We start from the raw sequence: 13,172 nt of genomic DNA, 5'->3' as shown, positions 1-13,172 counted from the left end.
CACTGTGGGGGTCAGAGGACAGCTTGCGGAAGTCTGTTCTTCCTTTCCACCGTGTGGGTCCCAGGGCTCAAACTCAGGTCATTAGGTGTGGTAGCACCTGACCTGCCGAGCCGCTCACTGGCTCTTAAAGCAAACTAAAAATAAAATTAACTTTTCTTTGCCTTGTCTTATTACACAGTGATTTTTCGGTGTCATCTCTTCATGACTTAGGGTCATCCGCACACCAATTTGTCCTGGACACCAGTAGTGATGCCCTCTGGACACTGAAGGATTCTGGCTGTTTCTCCTCTGCGGCCTCACAGTGCTGGTCTTGGCCGCCTTGGGGCTCTTTCCTCTAAGAGTTCTGCTGTCACTGGCCGCCCTTGCTTGCTTTCTCTTCCTCATTTCAAATAACTTTCTCTCCTTTGCTTTCTGTTTGTTTTTAACAATTAATATTTAACTTAAAAAAAAACCAAACAGAAACGACTAGGAGACAGAAGAAAATGTGTTAGAAAGTTAGGAGCGTGTAAGTTTGTGTGGGCAACTATGTAACGAATTCCTGAAGTTAGACTTGTTCTTATCAGCTGTGACCTTTGGTTTTCTCTTGTCCATAAGCCTGCGGGCTTGAAGATGAGGGCTTTACCACAGGGTGAGGTTCTTTGAGAACTTCCTGTGTTTACTCCTCATCTTGCCTGGACAGATGAGGTTACCATGAAGGGACAGCTGGGCCAGTGGAGTGGCGCTGTGGCCCAGGAGCTAGGTTGGCAGGAAGAGGAGAGAAGGCATGGTACCAGCTTGTGGAATTTCTCCCCAGGTGGGAGGAGCTGCTCACGCTGGCCAGTGAGCCAAAGGAGCAGCATGTTCTGCTGGCCGAGCAAGTGGAGGATGCCACCAATGGCCTCCTCAGCACCCTCAGCAGCTCCTCGCTCTGCACCACTGCTGATCCAGGTAGGACTGGCCAGCCCACAGGGGAATCCTAGGGCATGGACTGAGCAGGGCTCTTGAGGCAAGAGCCTCCCAGGAAGGGTGGGTAAGAGAGAGGGGCAGCCCCTGTCCTGGGTACTCTATTCTCTTTCCTATGGCTGGCTTTGTAGGTTTCCCAGCTGGACTTCTGAACTTTTGTGTAGGATAAGGAGCCTGGGGTTTAAGGTTAGACTTGGTAGGGTTCTTTTCCCTGCTCAGGAGATGAACCAAGTCCACATTTTTCCTTGGCTGAATGGAGGAACTCTGGAAGGCTTTGGGCTTAGGACTCCTGTCTGGGTCCGCCCCAGACCTACAGTGACACTCAGATAGAAAGTGCCTGTGTGTACTGTGAGTGGAGCCCAGGACAAAGGAACTCCAGACACTGCCTTACATCACTGCTCTGCCCTGGGAGAGGCCACAGGGGCCACAGCCAGGGGTAGAGTAGGACCACATGGCAGCCACTCTGGGGAATGGGGCCCGAGAGAAACAGCATCCCGTGTCTTACTGTGTGTGTGTCTTCTGACACAGACTGCAGGGTGGAAGCTCACCCGTGCGAGCGGAGGACGCTGGAGACCGTGAGGGAGCTCGCCGGCAATGCCTTGTGCTGGAGAGGGTCAAGGCAGGCGGACACTGTGCTGGCTGTGCCCTGTCCCTTCTACAGGTTGGTCCACAAGGTCTGCGGGCAGAGTCCCCATGATTCTGAGTGCTCTGAAGCTGCAGGGAGATTAGCACTTTGGATCCTGGTGCTGGGCATGGCTGGGCAATTTATAACAGAAATGGGAGATGGGAGAAGAGGCTGGGGGTGGATCTTTCTATCCAGCAGTGAGGAACTCTTTCTGCCATAACAGCTCTCGGGATTGGGAAGGGGCAGTGGTGGTGTGGTTTTGGAGTCATCTGAACCCCAAGCCTCAGCTGCTTTGACTGCGTTGTGGAAGCCAGGCACACGGCTGTTCCAAGAGTGGTGACTTGTTTCACCACAGAGTGCTGGTGTCCGAGAAGACTCAAGGAAACATCAAATATGGTGTTTTCAAACCCTCTCCGAGCTTCAGGGTTTCCTGAGGATACTGGTCTAGAACAGACAGAAGCAGCTGCAGGGTGCAGGGCCGGGGCTAGGATGCTGGAGGTGGCCTAGCGCCAAGCTTATTCAGGCTGTTTCCCTCGCCATTCATGCTCCACAAATCACAGCTGGGAGCGACAGAGTTCTGATGTAGAGAGGACACTGAAGGCCAGGGATGGAGGTAATGCGCCTGGTCGCACACCAGAGTCCAGACCCAGAGCCTGTTCCCAGAACCCTCCTCCCTGCACTGTACGGATAGCAGCAATGATCAATCTTTTACCCAATGGGAATTTTGCACATGTTCATATCTAATATTTTTGTCACTTGTTTTTTCAAGACATGGTTTCTCTGGGTAGCCCTGGCTGTCCTGGAAATTGCTTGGTAGACCAGCCTGGCCTTGAACTCAGAGATCTGCCTGCTGCTACATTAATTTTAATGTGAGACCTGATTAATAATACTTTTTTTTTTTTTGGACGGGAGAGGGAAAGGCTCTGGTTCCCTTAAAACTTCTCCTACATCATCTACAAATAAGAGTCTGGATAGCCTTGAGCAGGAAAGGGCCTTTAGTGCTGTGATCTCAGAAACCTTCGCTTATCCTACCATTGTGTTTCCTCGAGTTGTAGCTGGAAGAAAGTGTTCCAGACACACCCTGCCAACTGCTACAGAACCATCTGTCCAGGTATGGTTTGCCTCTTGGACCCACCAACTCTCTTTGAGGCTGGTTTATAAAGGGACACTGACGATCCTGAGCAGATGCAAGGTTGGGATGAGTCCCAGGACAAGCGGGGCGGGCGTTTGGCCAAGGAGGGGTTCCTGCTATGCTTGCCCTTCATCTGCCCAATGGCATAGCGTTGCTGTGGATGGACCGGTAGCTTTGGACTCACGCCATTAGCCAATGTGCTTTTCATCGGTGAGAAACACACCGAGGAACAACAAAGTCACAAATGGCCTAATGTTTAATGTTAAACTTGGGGAGGCACCAAGCATGTTCCACCTCTGTAAGGTGGTAATTTGCCTGAAGTCTACAATCCCCTACTCTCCACCATAGAAGGGCTCATTATGGGATCCTGCTACGAACCCTCTAGGCATGACACACGAACGTGCTTCATCACTATAGAGTCCCAAGCAGGAAGAAGTATCCACACCATTAAGGACCACACCAGGGTCTCTAGGGCAATCTCACTGCTTTCCCAGTACTGCCCCCCACCATCCTGCAAGCAAAAAACACCCCCATGTGTGGTGTTTGTCTTTTTGTGGGTTTGCTACCTCCTAGTGAGCTAAGGAGCATTTCCAGGCAGGGAGTGAGGATTCCAAGCCTGGGTCAGGCAAGCCCCTTGATACGTCCTTTCCAAGTGCTGAAGCCCCCATGTTACAGGTCCCTGGTATGAGGGAGAAACTGACTTGGAGGCCATATCAAGCGATTCGTGGCTACGGCTTACTATCGATCAGACACTTTAGAACAGCCTGGCTTTGGTGTTTGCCGGCTTCCCTGTGTTTCCACACCAGCCTTGAGGAAGCATTGCCCTACCCACAGTATGTACATTAAAAAGCAAACATCTCAGCATCTCTGCAGAGCATTTGCTTCACCCCAGGACATCCCACGGACTTGTTTATTTTGTGTTCATTGATCGTGGGAGAAGTGTGAGGAGAATGAAACTTGGGAAGGTGAATTAAGATGCCCACAGTGCCAGAGGTGGCTACATCCATCACTGCACTGCCTGACGAAAAAGCTCATGGCTCTCTGTGCCACAAGGCAGGAGTCTTAGGCAACTGTAGGTCATTCTTACACAAAAGAAAGGGACCCTTCAGCCCACAGCCATGCAGTCACCTTGTTGCTATGGAGATCACCATCTTTCGTAAACTCAGGTAAAACACAAGTTAGTCGTTATGGCAACCCTAGGCCCCTCTGGGCCTTTTCAGATGCCTTGGATAATGATGGCAGTATCCTGATATCACAGCGAAAGGACAGCAACATAGACCTATCCTTGACCCAATTGGCACGGACGGACCTTACCAAGGTCTTCTAACTGCACCAAGTCCCTCCTCTGGGTACTAAGTTCTTCCTCAACTGTGAGAGCTTGGCTGCTCTCCTACTAGATGGTGTAAGCATTAAGTTGGGGGCAACCTTCAGTAAGTACTTTGTCCTCTGTGCCTTTCATCTTGACTTTTAATGGCTGTCTCTCTGGTAGGCCCCTGTGACTCCCAGCCATGCCAAAATGGAGGCACATGCATTCCAGAAGGTGTGGATAGGTACCACTGTCTCTGCCCGCTGGCCTTCGGAGGGGAAGTCAACTGTGGTATGTACACCTGGGATTCCCAAGACTGGCTCACTGGGAGGCCTGGGTTCATCTTCCTGTTGTCCCCTGCTACTTGCCGATTAGAAAGCAACCGATAGAATTTCAACCCACCTTCTTCCCATTGCCCGCTGCTCTGTCATGCGGTGCTACCTCAAACACTCTGTGATGAGTCCAAATGGTGGCAGCCCGGCAGAGCTGTCAAACAGCTGCCGCCTAATGTCTGTCTGTGCGGCTTGTTTCATCTCTTCTAGAAAAGAGGAGCAAGAAGCCCTCACTTCCTTTGATTTTAAAGCCGTGCAGTGAAGATTCTATAAGCCTCAGCCTATGGGAGCGTTGTAAATAAGGTTATGTAAAGTGCTTAATGCACTTAATGTTGAGTGACTTACTCAAGTGTGCTGGTGCCTTTAGTGTAGGAAAAAGTAAACCTTAGACGTCAGAACTACTCAAAATCAGTCCAGGATTATAGCTGTACATGTAAACAGCGACACAAGGGAGCTTCCAAAGAAATGTAGGACCGTGTTTCCATGATCTTATAAGCTGACAAAGACATCTCAGGACTCAAGGGCCCTAAGTACAGTGGGAGATAAAGTTGGCGAATAAACTCAGTGTCCTTTATAAAAAGCAGTTGGACCGTGTCCCTCAGTAGAGGCGACAAGAAGCACTCTTCATCTGAATCTGGCAGGCACAGGACACTCACTCCCAGGGGCATGAGTCTCTGTTCCAGCATCTTCCTGGGAGGTTTCTTGTGCCTGAAGTGGTATAAAGGCATCTTGAGTGGGGTTGGTTTGCACACTGCAGCGGCCCTAGGTGACAGTGTGCACCAATGTGATTTCAACAGCCCCGAAGCTGAGCCTGGAATGCAGGATCGATGTCCTCTTCCTGCTGGACAGTTCTTCAGGCACCACGCCGGAGGGCTTCCGGCAGGCCAAGGCCTTTGTGAAGCGCTTCTCACAGGCCGTGCTGAGTGAAGACTCTCGAGCCCGTGTTGGGGTCGCCAGTTACAGCAGGGATCTGATGGTGGCGGTGCCTGTCGGGGAGTACCAGCATGTACCAGACCTGGTCAGGGGCCTTGACAGCATTCCCTTCAGCGGTGGCCCAACTCTGACCGGGAATGCCTTGCTACAGGCAGTAGAACATGGCTTCGGGCGTGCCAGCAGGACCGGCCAGGACAGGCCACGTCGAGTAGTGGTTCTGCTCACTGAATCACACTCCCAGGATGATGTGGCTGGGCCAGCAGATCACGCAAGGGCTCGGGAGCTACTGCTGCTGGGCATAGGCGGTGAGAGCGTGCAGGCAGAGCTGGAGAAGATCACGGGTAGCCCAAAGCATGTGATCGTCCACACAGACCCTCAGGACCTGTTCAGCCAAATCCCGGAGCTGCAGAGGAGGCTCTGTAGCCAGCCACAGCCAGGTAAAACTGTGCGTCCCAACCTAGGGCTGGCCTGTCAGCAGACAGGTCCGTCTGTCTGTCTTTCTTCATACCTTTAGCCATCCTTTTCTCTAGTGCCTGCCCTGGGAAGTAGAATTAGGGCCCGAGTGTAGAATTGTGTGTGGACTCCTTGTGAGGACTAGATAAGACAGGCCTGTGCGTGCTGGGTGTGTCCGAGCCTGCTCCGGATTAGAAGCACTGCCACTAATTACACTTGATCATTGTTATTGGTCTAAAGGAGTCCTGAGTCCACCGAGCCTGCTGAGAACAGCGGCTGTAGCTTTGATGGTAGCTTATTAAAGAGAAATGGATTCTTGGACACACACTTGTATATGCGCACATGAGCTTGTTGCTGCGCATTTGAACACACTGTATAAGATGACACCTACTCTGTCTATCTGGCATGTGCCGTAACACTTTTCTGCTCTTCCTGTTTCCTTACTAATGAGGCTGATCTTGTGAGCAGCAGTCAGTATATATACGTAGTGTGCCTATTCCAGAGGGTTCCAGTATCCATCCAGCTCCTTGCATTGCATTAGAATAGGTCATTGTTGCATTTAACAGAGCAAGATTATATATATATATATATATATATATATATATATATATATATATATATATATATACATATAGATATATAGATATATAGATATAGTTACTTAGCACAGTCTACCTTTGCTCAGATTTCCTTAGCTTTTACCTAATATCTTGTCCCCAAAGCCAGAAATGGCCCTCACAGGACAATTAGTAGACCTGTCTCCTTGGGGGTTGTGGCAGGCCCTCTGTTTTCCTTGTATCCAGTGTGGTTTTTAAAAGCTAACATCATCAGACCACCAGGCCCTTTGACTCCATATTTAAACCATCCCAGTGGCTCTCTGTGCATCTGGAAGAAATCTGAGCCCTCCAGCTGCTGCTGTCTGGGCAACTCCCACACACTGGAAGACAGGAAGATGCCTCCCTGCTTAGGGGCACCCTGCCTGCCCAGCAGCTTCAGCCCCTCCTCCTCCAGAGCTAACAGAAGGTCACCTCCCCGGGATTCCCCGAGCACCTTCCCAGTCCCTTGCTGTCCCTTTAGCCCCTGCTTTCCCACCACGTTGCTGACACTATTCCACATTTGTGTTAATTTCCCACCCATATATCACAAATCACCACGGATGGCGGCCTCAGTGATAAAATGGCAGCGCCCTGTGCACAGTGGGCAGGCGGTGAGTGGGGTAAGGAGACAGGAGAAAGTACAGCCACGCCTGCTGCTGTCAGGACCTCCAGATCCCAGGTGCTAGATGCTTCTTTTAAAGACAAGTGACCTGAGCCAGCTGGTGACTTGGCTTCAGCATCTCCTGGCTTAGGTACTAAGGCCCAAGGTCACCTTCAAAGCCAGCAAGGGGGGAAAAAAGATGGCGGAGGGTGGGGGTGGGGCAGAGGTCAAGAAGCTCTCACTGGCTCGTGTTAGAATTTATAGTTTCAAACTTTAAAATTACATTCCCTTTGATGGGGAGTACACGGTCACCCCTAGTGGCTATTCTCAGCAAGAGGCTGGGGCTGTCTTCAGGGTGGCCATTTTCACAGTACAGCCATGCTGTACCAGCCAGAGCTAAATAAGGGACCTATTCTGCTTGCTCCTCCAGGCTGCCAGGCACAGTCCCTGGACTTGGTCTTCCTGTTGGATGCCTCCTCCTCAGTAGGCCGTGAGAACTTTGCTCAACTGCAGAGCTTCATCAGGAAGTGCACCCTCCGTTTTGATGTGGACCCTGATGTGGCACAGGTTGGCCTGGTGGCGTACGGCAGCCAGGTGCAGACCGCCTTCGGGCTAGACACCCATTCCACCCGTGCTGCCGTGCTGCGGGCCATGAGCCAGGCTCCCTACCTAGGGGGTGCGGGCTCTGCTGGCACAGCCTTGCTGCACATTGAGGACAAGGTGATGACCGTCCAGAGGGGTGCCCGCCCCGGTGTCCCCAAGGTCGTAGTGATGCTCACAGGCGGGAGTGGGGCAGAAGATGCAGCTGTCCCTGCGCAGAAGCTGAGAGACAATGGCATCTCAGTCTTGGTTATGAGCGTGGGAGCTGTCCTCAGGGAGGCCGTGAGGAGGCTTGCTGGTCCACGGGACTCCCTGATCCATGTGGCAGCTTACACAGACCTGCGGTACCATCGGGACATACTCATCGAGTGGATATGTAGAGGTGAGTGGGAATAAGTGCACGTCCACTAGGGCTGTCTGAGATGGGACCTTTGCCTGTGTTACTATGCGGAGACTTCCCCACAGTCCCCACTTACCAGCTGTCAGCTTACATGCTAAACTCTACAATCCCACAAACTTCCGCAGCGTTCCTGCTCATGTGCTAAGCTGTTGCTGCAGGGCCATGGGACACACTGAGGTGTTAACCCCGCCCCACACACTTTAAGATTGAGCTGAACTCCCTTAGAACAGGGGCCTTTGGATCTGACCCAGGCCTGGCCACATTGTCCTTTGCAGAAGCCAAGCGGCCAGTGAACCTCTGCAAGCCTAGCCCTTGTATGAATGAAGGCACCTGTATCCTAAAGAACAGCAGCTACCGGTGTGAGTGCAGGGGTGGCTGGGAAGGCCCCCACTGTGAGAACCGTGAGTGGATCCCTACTGTTCAAGCATGGGTTGGGGTGGTCTCTGTCCTGCCAGGTTCTACAGACTCAGCAGGAGACAGGTGGGGTCATTCAGTCACTATTTGTCCTATGAAACAGTTGGAAGGGTCTTACACACCTCAGGCGGGTTTGTTTGTTTTGATTAGAGTAAGGGATACGGGCTGTTGGATAAGAGAGAGAATCTGCCCTTCTGAAGCTTTCATTTTAGGGAGGAGACAGGGTAGGCAGTGCTACGGTATAGTGCATTAGAATGTTACTGTTGCAAGACTGTTAGACTGTTACATCAGGAGTCAGGTGCATTGGAAACACCGTGACAGCAGAGGGGTGGGCCTTGGTTAGCAACATGGAGAGATCCAGATGGTGTCACATGGGTAGATACATTGTGGCAGCTAGTGGTCATTGAATGTCTCCAGTGACATGTGCAGAGCAGCCTGCTGGAGGGCTGTGTGATACTGGTGCTTAGGGAGGACAGTAGCTTTCAGGGGACACAGGAACAACAGAACAGACTGGGGCCTCCTTAGGTCAGGCAGAAATCAAGACAACCGGAGTTAGGGCTTCTGGCCAAGAAGGAAGTGGGGCAGGTGGATGGGAGCCTGGGGCCTGACGCTTTCTCTTGGGGATGGAGTTGTCAAGTAAAAAGGACACGAAATATCTACTGGTGGAGGCAAAGACTCAGATGCCCTCAGATTTCACTTTCTTTCCTAGGCCTCTTGAGGGGCGATGCGCCCATGGCACGTAGCTTCCGCCAAGAGCCTACAGGAAGACGACAGCCAAGCCCCTTTCAGCAAGCTCCCAAGCATCTTGGAATCTGAAAGGCCCTGTCCTTGGCCAAGTAAATCTCCTGGGGCCCTGGAGCACCTGCTTCCAGCTCTAAGAGCCATTTTGCCCACAAACTTCTGCCACAGGGGACACTGCTTGGGACTGTAGCAGCTGTCACTCAGTGTGGTGATGTTGGAAACACCTAATGTGTCAGTATTTACCTCCTGCATCTGTAACTTGTTGAGGTAAGCTGCCTGTCACTTTTCCTGAGGATAAGAGACAGGCCAGAGAGTTCTGATGAACTGTTTGACAGTCAGCACAGATGCTAGACAGATGTTGGTAAGCTCATAATGCTCGCCACCTGGTGACTGGTGCAAAATGGTGGGCTTTTCCATTTTCCAAAAGACAGCTCCTATGGATTTAGTTTGAAGAGGGATTGTGTCATTTGTGACTTTTTCTGGTGACCAGATCTGTGTGGGGGAGACACCTAGGAAGATCTCAGACAGAGATTTGTGAGGGGCGTATTGTGCAAATGGTGTGTGTGATTGGTCTGGGCGCTGAGCAAACCACTTCCAGAGGGACTTCCTTTCAGAGTTTACTCAGGAGAGAGTGGCAGTGTGTTGGCTGCCCTTCTCTTAGTGGTGGCAACGGTGGGCAGACTTTTCAAACTCAGCACATGAGGTGTGAGGGGTGCCCAGGAAGTTTGCATTCAAAGCTTACATGCTGCTCTGTCTTAATGTGTCTCATCCCCAGTCAGTAATGTTCCAAGACAGACTGGTCATTCGTCCATCAAGACTGTTTGTATCCCCTGGCAACAGGAATTCTTTGGAATATCTTTGGCAGACTAGGTACTTAACTGCAGTGCTAACAATTCAGTCTCCCCCCATTCCCTGCTCTTTGAAGCTGGGTTTTCAGAAGAAGCCATTTGTAGAGCTCTGGGAGCTACAGGACAGCATCTGAGAAGTAATGGTGTGTGTGGTAATGACGTGTATCAATGTGCACCCAGTGCTGCAGACTCTGTCCGTGTTTTGTGCCCCAGTTTGACTGGCTGAGACACTAACTCCAGGTTTGCAGTATGCTTTCCCTGCCTCCACCTCCATTTTTTTTTTTCCTTTACATTTTCATTGGGGTGTGAGCGTTACATATTGCTATATCTCAGAGCAGAGCAGTGCTAATTTTATCATGGAACACAGCATTTCCCAAACTTGTGCACACCTGTTGTCACATAGCTTCTTGTAAGCCCTTGTCCATGTCCAGACTTAGGTTCTTGACTTTCTGCTGTAATTCTGCTTTACTTTGAGTTGTCAGCGCCTTGTTCAAGGAGTCAGAGTCTGGTGTTGATGATTTTAAAACATAAAATAAAACATTTATGTTCCAAATTTCCCTAATCATTGCATAGCATAGGCAGACTCCTACAAAGTTGTATGGTTCTTTTCCCCAAGAACTGCTTAGGAGGCTGCTTAACCTCCACGGTCTGGTTTTCAATCATCGGCATGAAGTCAGCTTCTGTAGATGCTGCGTGTGTGTGAAACCTTGTTAATTATACAACTAATACTCCCTTTCAGGTTACCAGATTAAAGCGCCTTAAAGTCTCTTGCTAGGCCCCCTCCCCTCTATGGCTCTGCCAGTTCTTACAGTGTATATTTTGAAGTTCAGTGTGTAAATAATCAAGACGTTTGCCCTGTGCCTGCCATAAAATACAAGGGAACCCAAAATACAATGAACATTTTTATTTTAAAAAAAAGTCTAACACCACTTGATAAAGGTCACCAAGTGTTTATGATACAGAAAATAAATGCCCTGGAATTAGAAAGACAATAACATATGCGTAAAAACATTTAGCCTTCAGAGACCAGTGCCATCTAACTGGTTCCAAATGCTCAGAAATGGGGCAGGTAGCAGATGAAATGTATCAAGGTGTGTCACCGCTGTCACAGGGAGACAGTGGTGGCTGCCAGTCTGACAGATAAGGCTACTCTAATTCACGGCTGTTTTCCTCACAAGGGGACCAGAAATTTAAAATGGTAATGAAGAGGTAATTAAACTAAGTCTTTTCTTAAAAGTAACCTGGCCAAAGTCTGTAAACACAGGAATTCTTTCCTTATATAACACAGCATCATTTAAAAGTTTGCCTGGATTGGGAGTGAGTCCTTAGTGACCCCTAGGGGGTCAGTGCCTTAGCTGGGTTTCCAATATGTCCCTCTGCTACTGATTCCAGAGTTCTAATGTTCTTTGAGATTGTCAAAGACCGCGCTGAGCCCACCCAATATGGAGGACAGACATGGATCCAGCACATGCTTTAAATAAACCTTAACATCACCAAGTACAGGGTGAGAGATGAGGGGTCAGAAATTTAGATTTTTTTTTTTTTTTTGTAACCCAAAGCAATGTGGCCATTTCTTTTTTTACTACCCCAAAATCTTGATAAACAGTTGAGTGATGGATGGAATTTTAGAAAAGAAGGGAATGTCTCATTGACAGCCAGTAGATTTTGTCTCCAAAGACTCCACCGATGCCGCCACCGTGTTCCCTTTGGCTTGAAGAGGGGATGGGGCCTTCTCTTAACCGAAGGAAGCTCCGTCACAGCGAGTACCTCATCCCTTGCTTTTCCTTGTAAACAGACTCACCTTTCCTCAGAGTTGCTGTTTTATTGAAGACTTGACTGGAGTGGGATTGTCGCCACGGTCCACAATCACATAAGAGTCTTTAGACAAATTTTGTTTCCTAACTGGCTCCTTTCTTCTCCCATTCCTACAGTATAGACATAAAGCACCCACCCCAAAAGAGAAAGTTATCCTCTGTATCTACCTTCACATATGTAGAAAAAGGTAAGAAAAGCTATGGCTCCAAGGCAGCTGCAGTTACAAACAGAGCTAGCTTCATCCCTGGGAGAAGCACAGCCGAATGCTGTGATCGATTAGTGATGTCTGCAGGAGTGAGGAAGTAGAGGCACATACAATTAAATGGACTTAATAGTTCATTGGTGAGGTGTGGGTGCTGGACTGCTTCAGCATCTACACAAGACAGGACCAAAGAGCAGAGCTTGTCAAGGCCAACAGGCCACTCGATTAACAAGGCTTCTCCTCTGGCCCTCTGGGAGAAACTGTCATGGGATCAGACCCTGCTTCTACTTTACTGAGCCTTTTGTTGCTGGCTTCTCTGGTTTTGATGGTAGAAACCTTTGGGGTTGAAAATCTCGAATCTACTCCTGAGTGGCAGGGATGCCCTCAGGCTCACTGGGAAGAACGATTGACAAATGTAAGCACTTTTCTGGTTAATCATGGTAAAGACTGCGCCGTGGTAGCCTTCTGCTGAGAGTGGCGGCAGTCAGCGGCGGCGCCAAAAGCTCCCTCTGCAGCCGAAGAGGAGCTGCTTACCTTAGCTTTCTGCAGGACCGTGCCTTTTCCCGTGACCATGACGGAGAGAGGCCTGTTCTTCAGCACAGACGCAGAGTTGACTGGCGTCGAGTCCGGAGTGGAGATGGGGGTGGCGGCTTTGGGCTGTGGCTGAGAAGGAGAACAAAGGCTGGGCCAAAGGCTCACACATATATAAAACCTCTCTCTCTCAACCTGTGCCAGGAGGCCCAGCATAAAGCTCAGAGGAGCCCCAGAGCCCAGCACTCACACGAGGGCTCATGTTGTCCAGGTGGGTGGTATCTACAGTGGTGCCCAGGGTCACGGGCCCAGCCTCTGCCTTCTTCAGGTTGTCCTTCACCTCCATGATGCTGAGCTCCAGGTCCACACGCCTGCTCTCCTCCATCCGGCATTCCTCATCTATTTTCTTCAGCGTCTGCTCCAGCTTGGCCAGGACCCCCTTATCTGTAGAGAGGATCAAACTTGCTGCAGAGGACAGGGAACCATGCTGGGTGGTGGCAGGTTTCTTGGAGGCTCAAGAAAGGAAATATGATGTGGTAGGTCTGAATGAGAACGATGCCCATTAGCTTGTACGTTTCAATGTTTGGTTCCCAGAAGGCGGAGCTGTTTGGGAAGGATTAGGAGGTGTGGCCTTACTGGAGAGGGTGTGTCACTGTGGTTCTGTCTCAACATGTGAGCTCTCAGCTATTTCTCCAGTCAGA

General features: G+C 50.2%; 2 protein-coding genes across 2 annotated transcripts in view; one reads left to right on the top strand and one right to left on the bottom strand.

Annotated features, from left to right (window-relative positions):
• Window positions 1-9,150, top strand: part of VWA2 (von Willebrand factor A domain containing 2) — a gene marked incomplete at both ends in the record, with an annotated part of 29,746 nt that extends 20,596 nt beyond the window's left edge. The window contains 8 exons of the mRNA XM_080911568.1: window positions 794-927; window positions 1,471-1,603; window positions 2,623-2,678; window positions 4,189-4,296; window positions 5,135-5,707; window positions 7,351-7,902; window positions 8,196-8,321; window positions 9,044-9,150. Coding sequence (XP_080767694.1) covers window positions 794-927; window positions 1,471-1,603; window positions 2,623-2,678; window positions 4,189-4,296; window positions 5,135-5,707; window positions 7,351-7,902; window positions 8,196-8,321; window positions 9,044-9,150 — 1,789 coding nt within the window. The remainder of the gene's footprint in view (window positions 1-793; window positions 928-1,470; window positions 1,604-2,622; window positions 2,679-4,188; window positions 4,297-5,134; window positions 5,708-7,350; window positions 7,903-8,195; window positions 8,322-9,043) is intronic.
• Window positions 9,151-10,909: 1,759 nt separating this feature from the next.
• Window positions 10,910-13,172, bottom strand: part of AFAP1L2 (actin filament associated protein 1 like 2) — a 91,368-nt gene continuing 89,105 nt past the window's right edge. Inside the window, exons 17-19 of the mRNA XM_080911621.1 lie at window positions 12,722-12,915; window positions 12,475-12,603; window positions 10,910-11,848 (exon numbers count right to left, since the gene is read on the bottom strand). Coding sequence (XP_080767747.1) covers window positions 11,822-11,848; window positions 12,475-12,603; window positions 12,722-12,915 — 350 coding nt within the window. The 3' untranslated portion in view covers window positions 10,910-11,821. The remainder of the gene's footprint in view (window positions 11,849-12,474; window positions 12,604-12,721; window positions 12,916-13,172) is intronic.

The sequence above is a fragment of the Micromys minutus genome (genome assembly GCF_963924665.1).
Source record: "Micromys minutus genome assembly, chromosome: 2".
Taxonomy (NCBI): domain Eukaryota; kingdom Metazoa; phylum Chordata; class Mammalia; order Rodentia; family Muridae; genus Micromys; species Micromys minutus.
The sequence above is the reverse complement of the archived record's forward strand: the minus strand, read 5'-3'. Positions and strand labels throughout refer to the sequence as shown.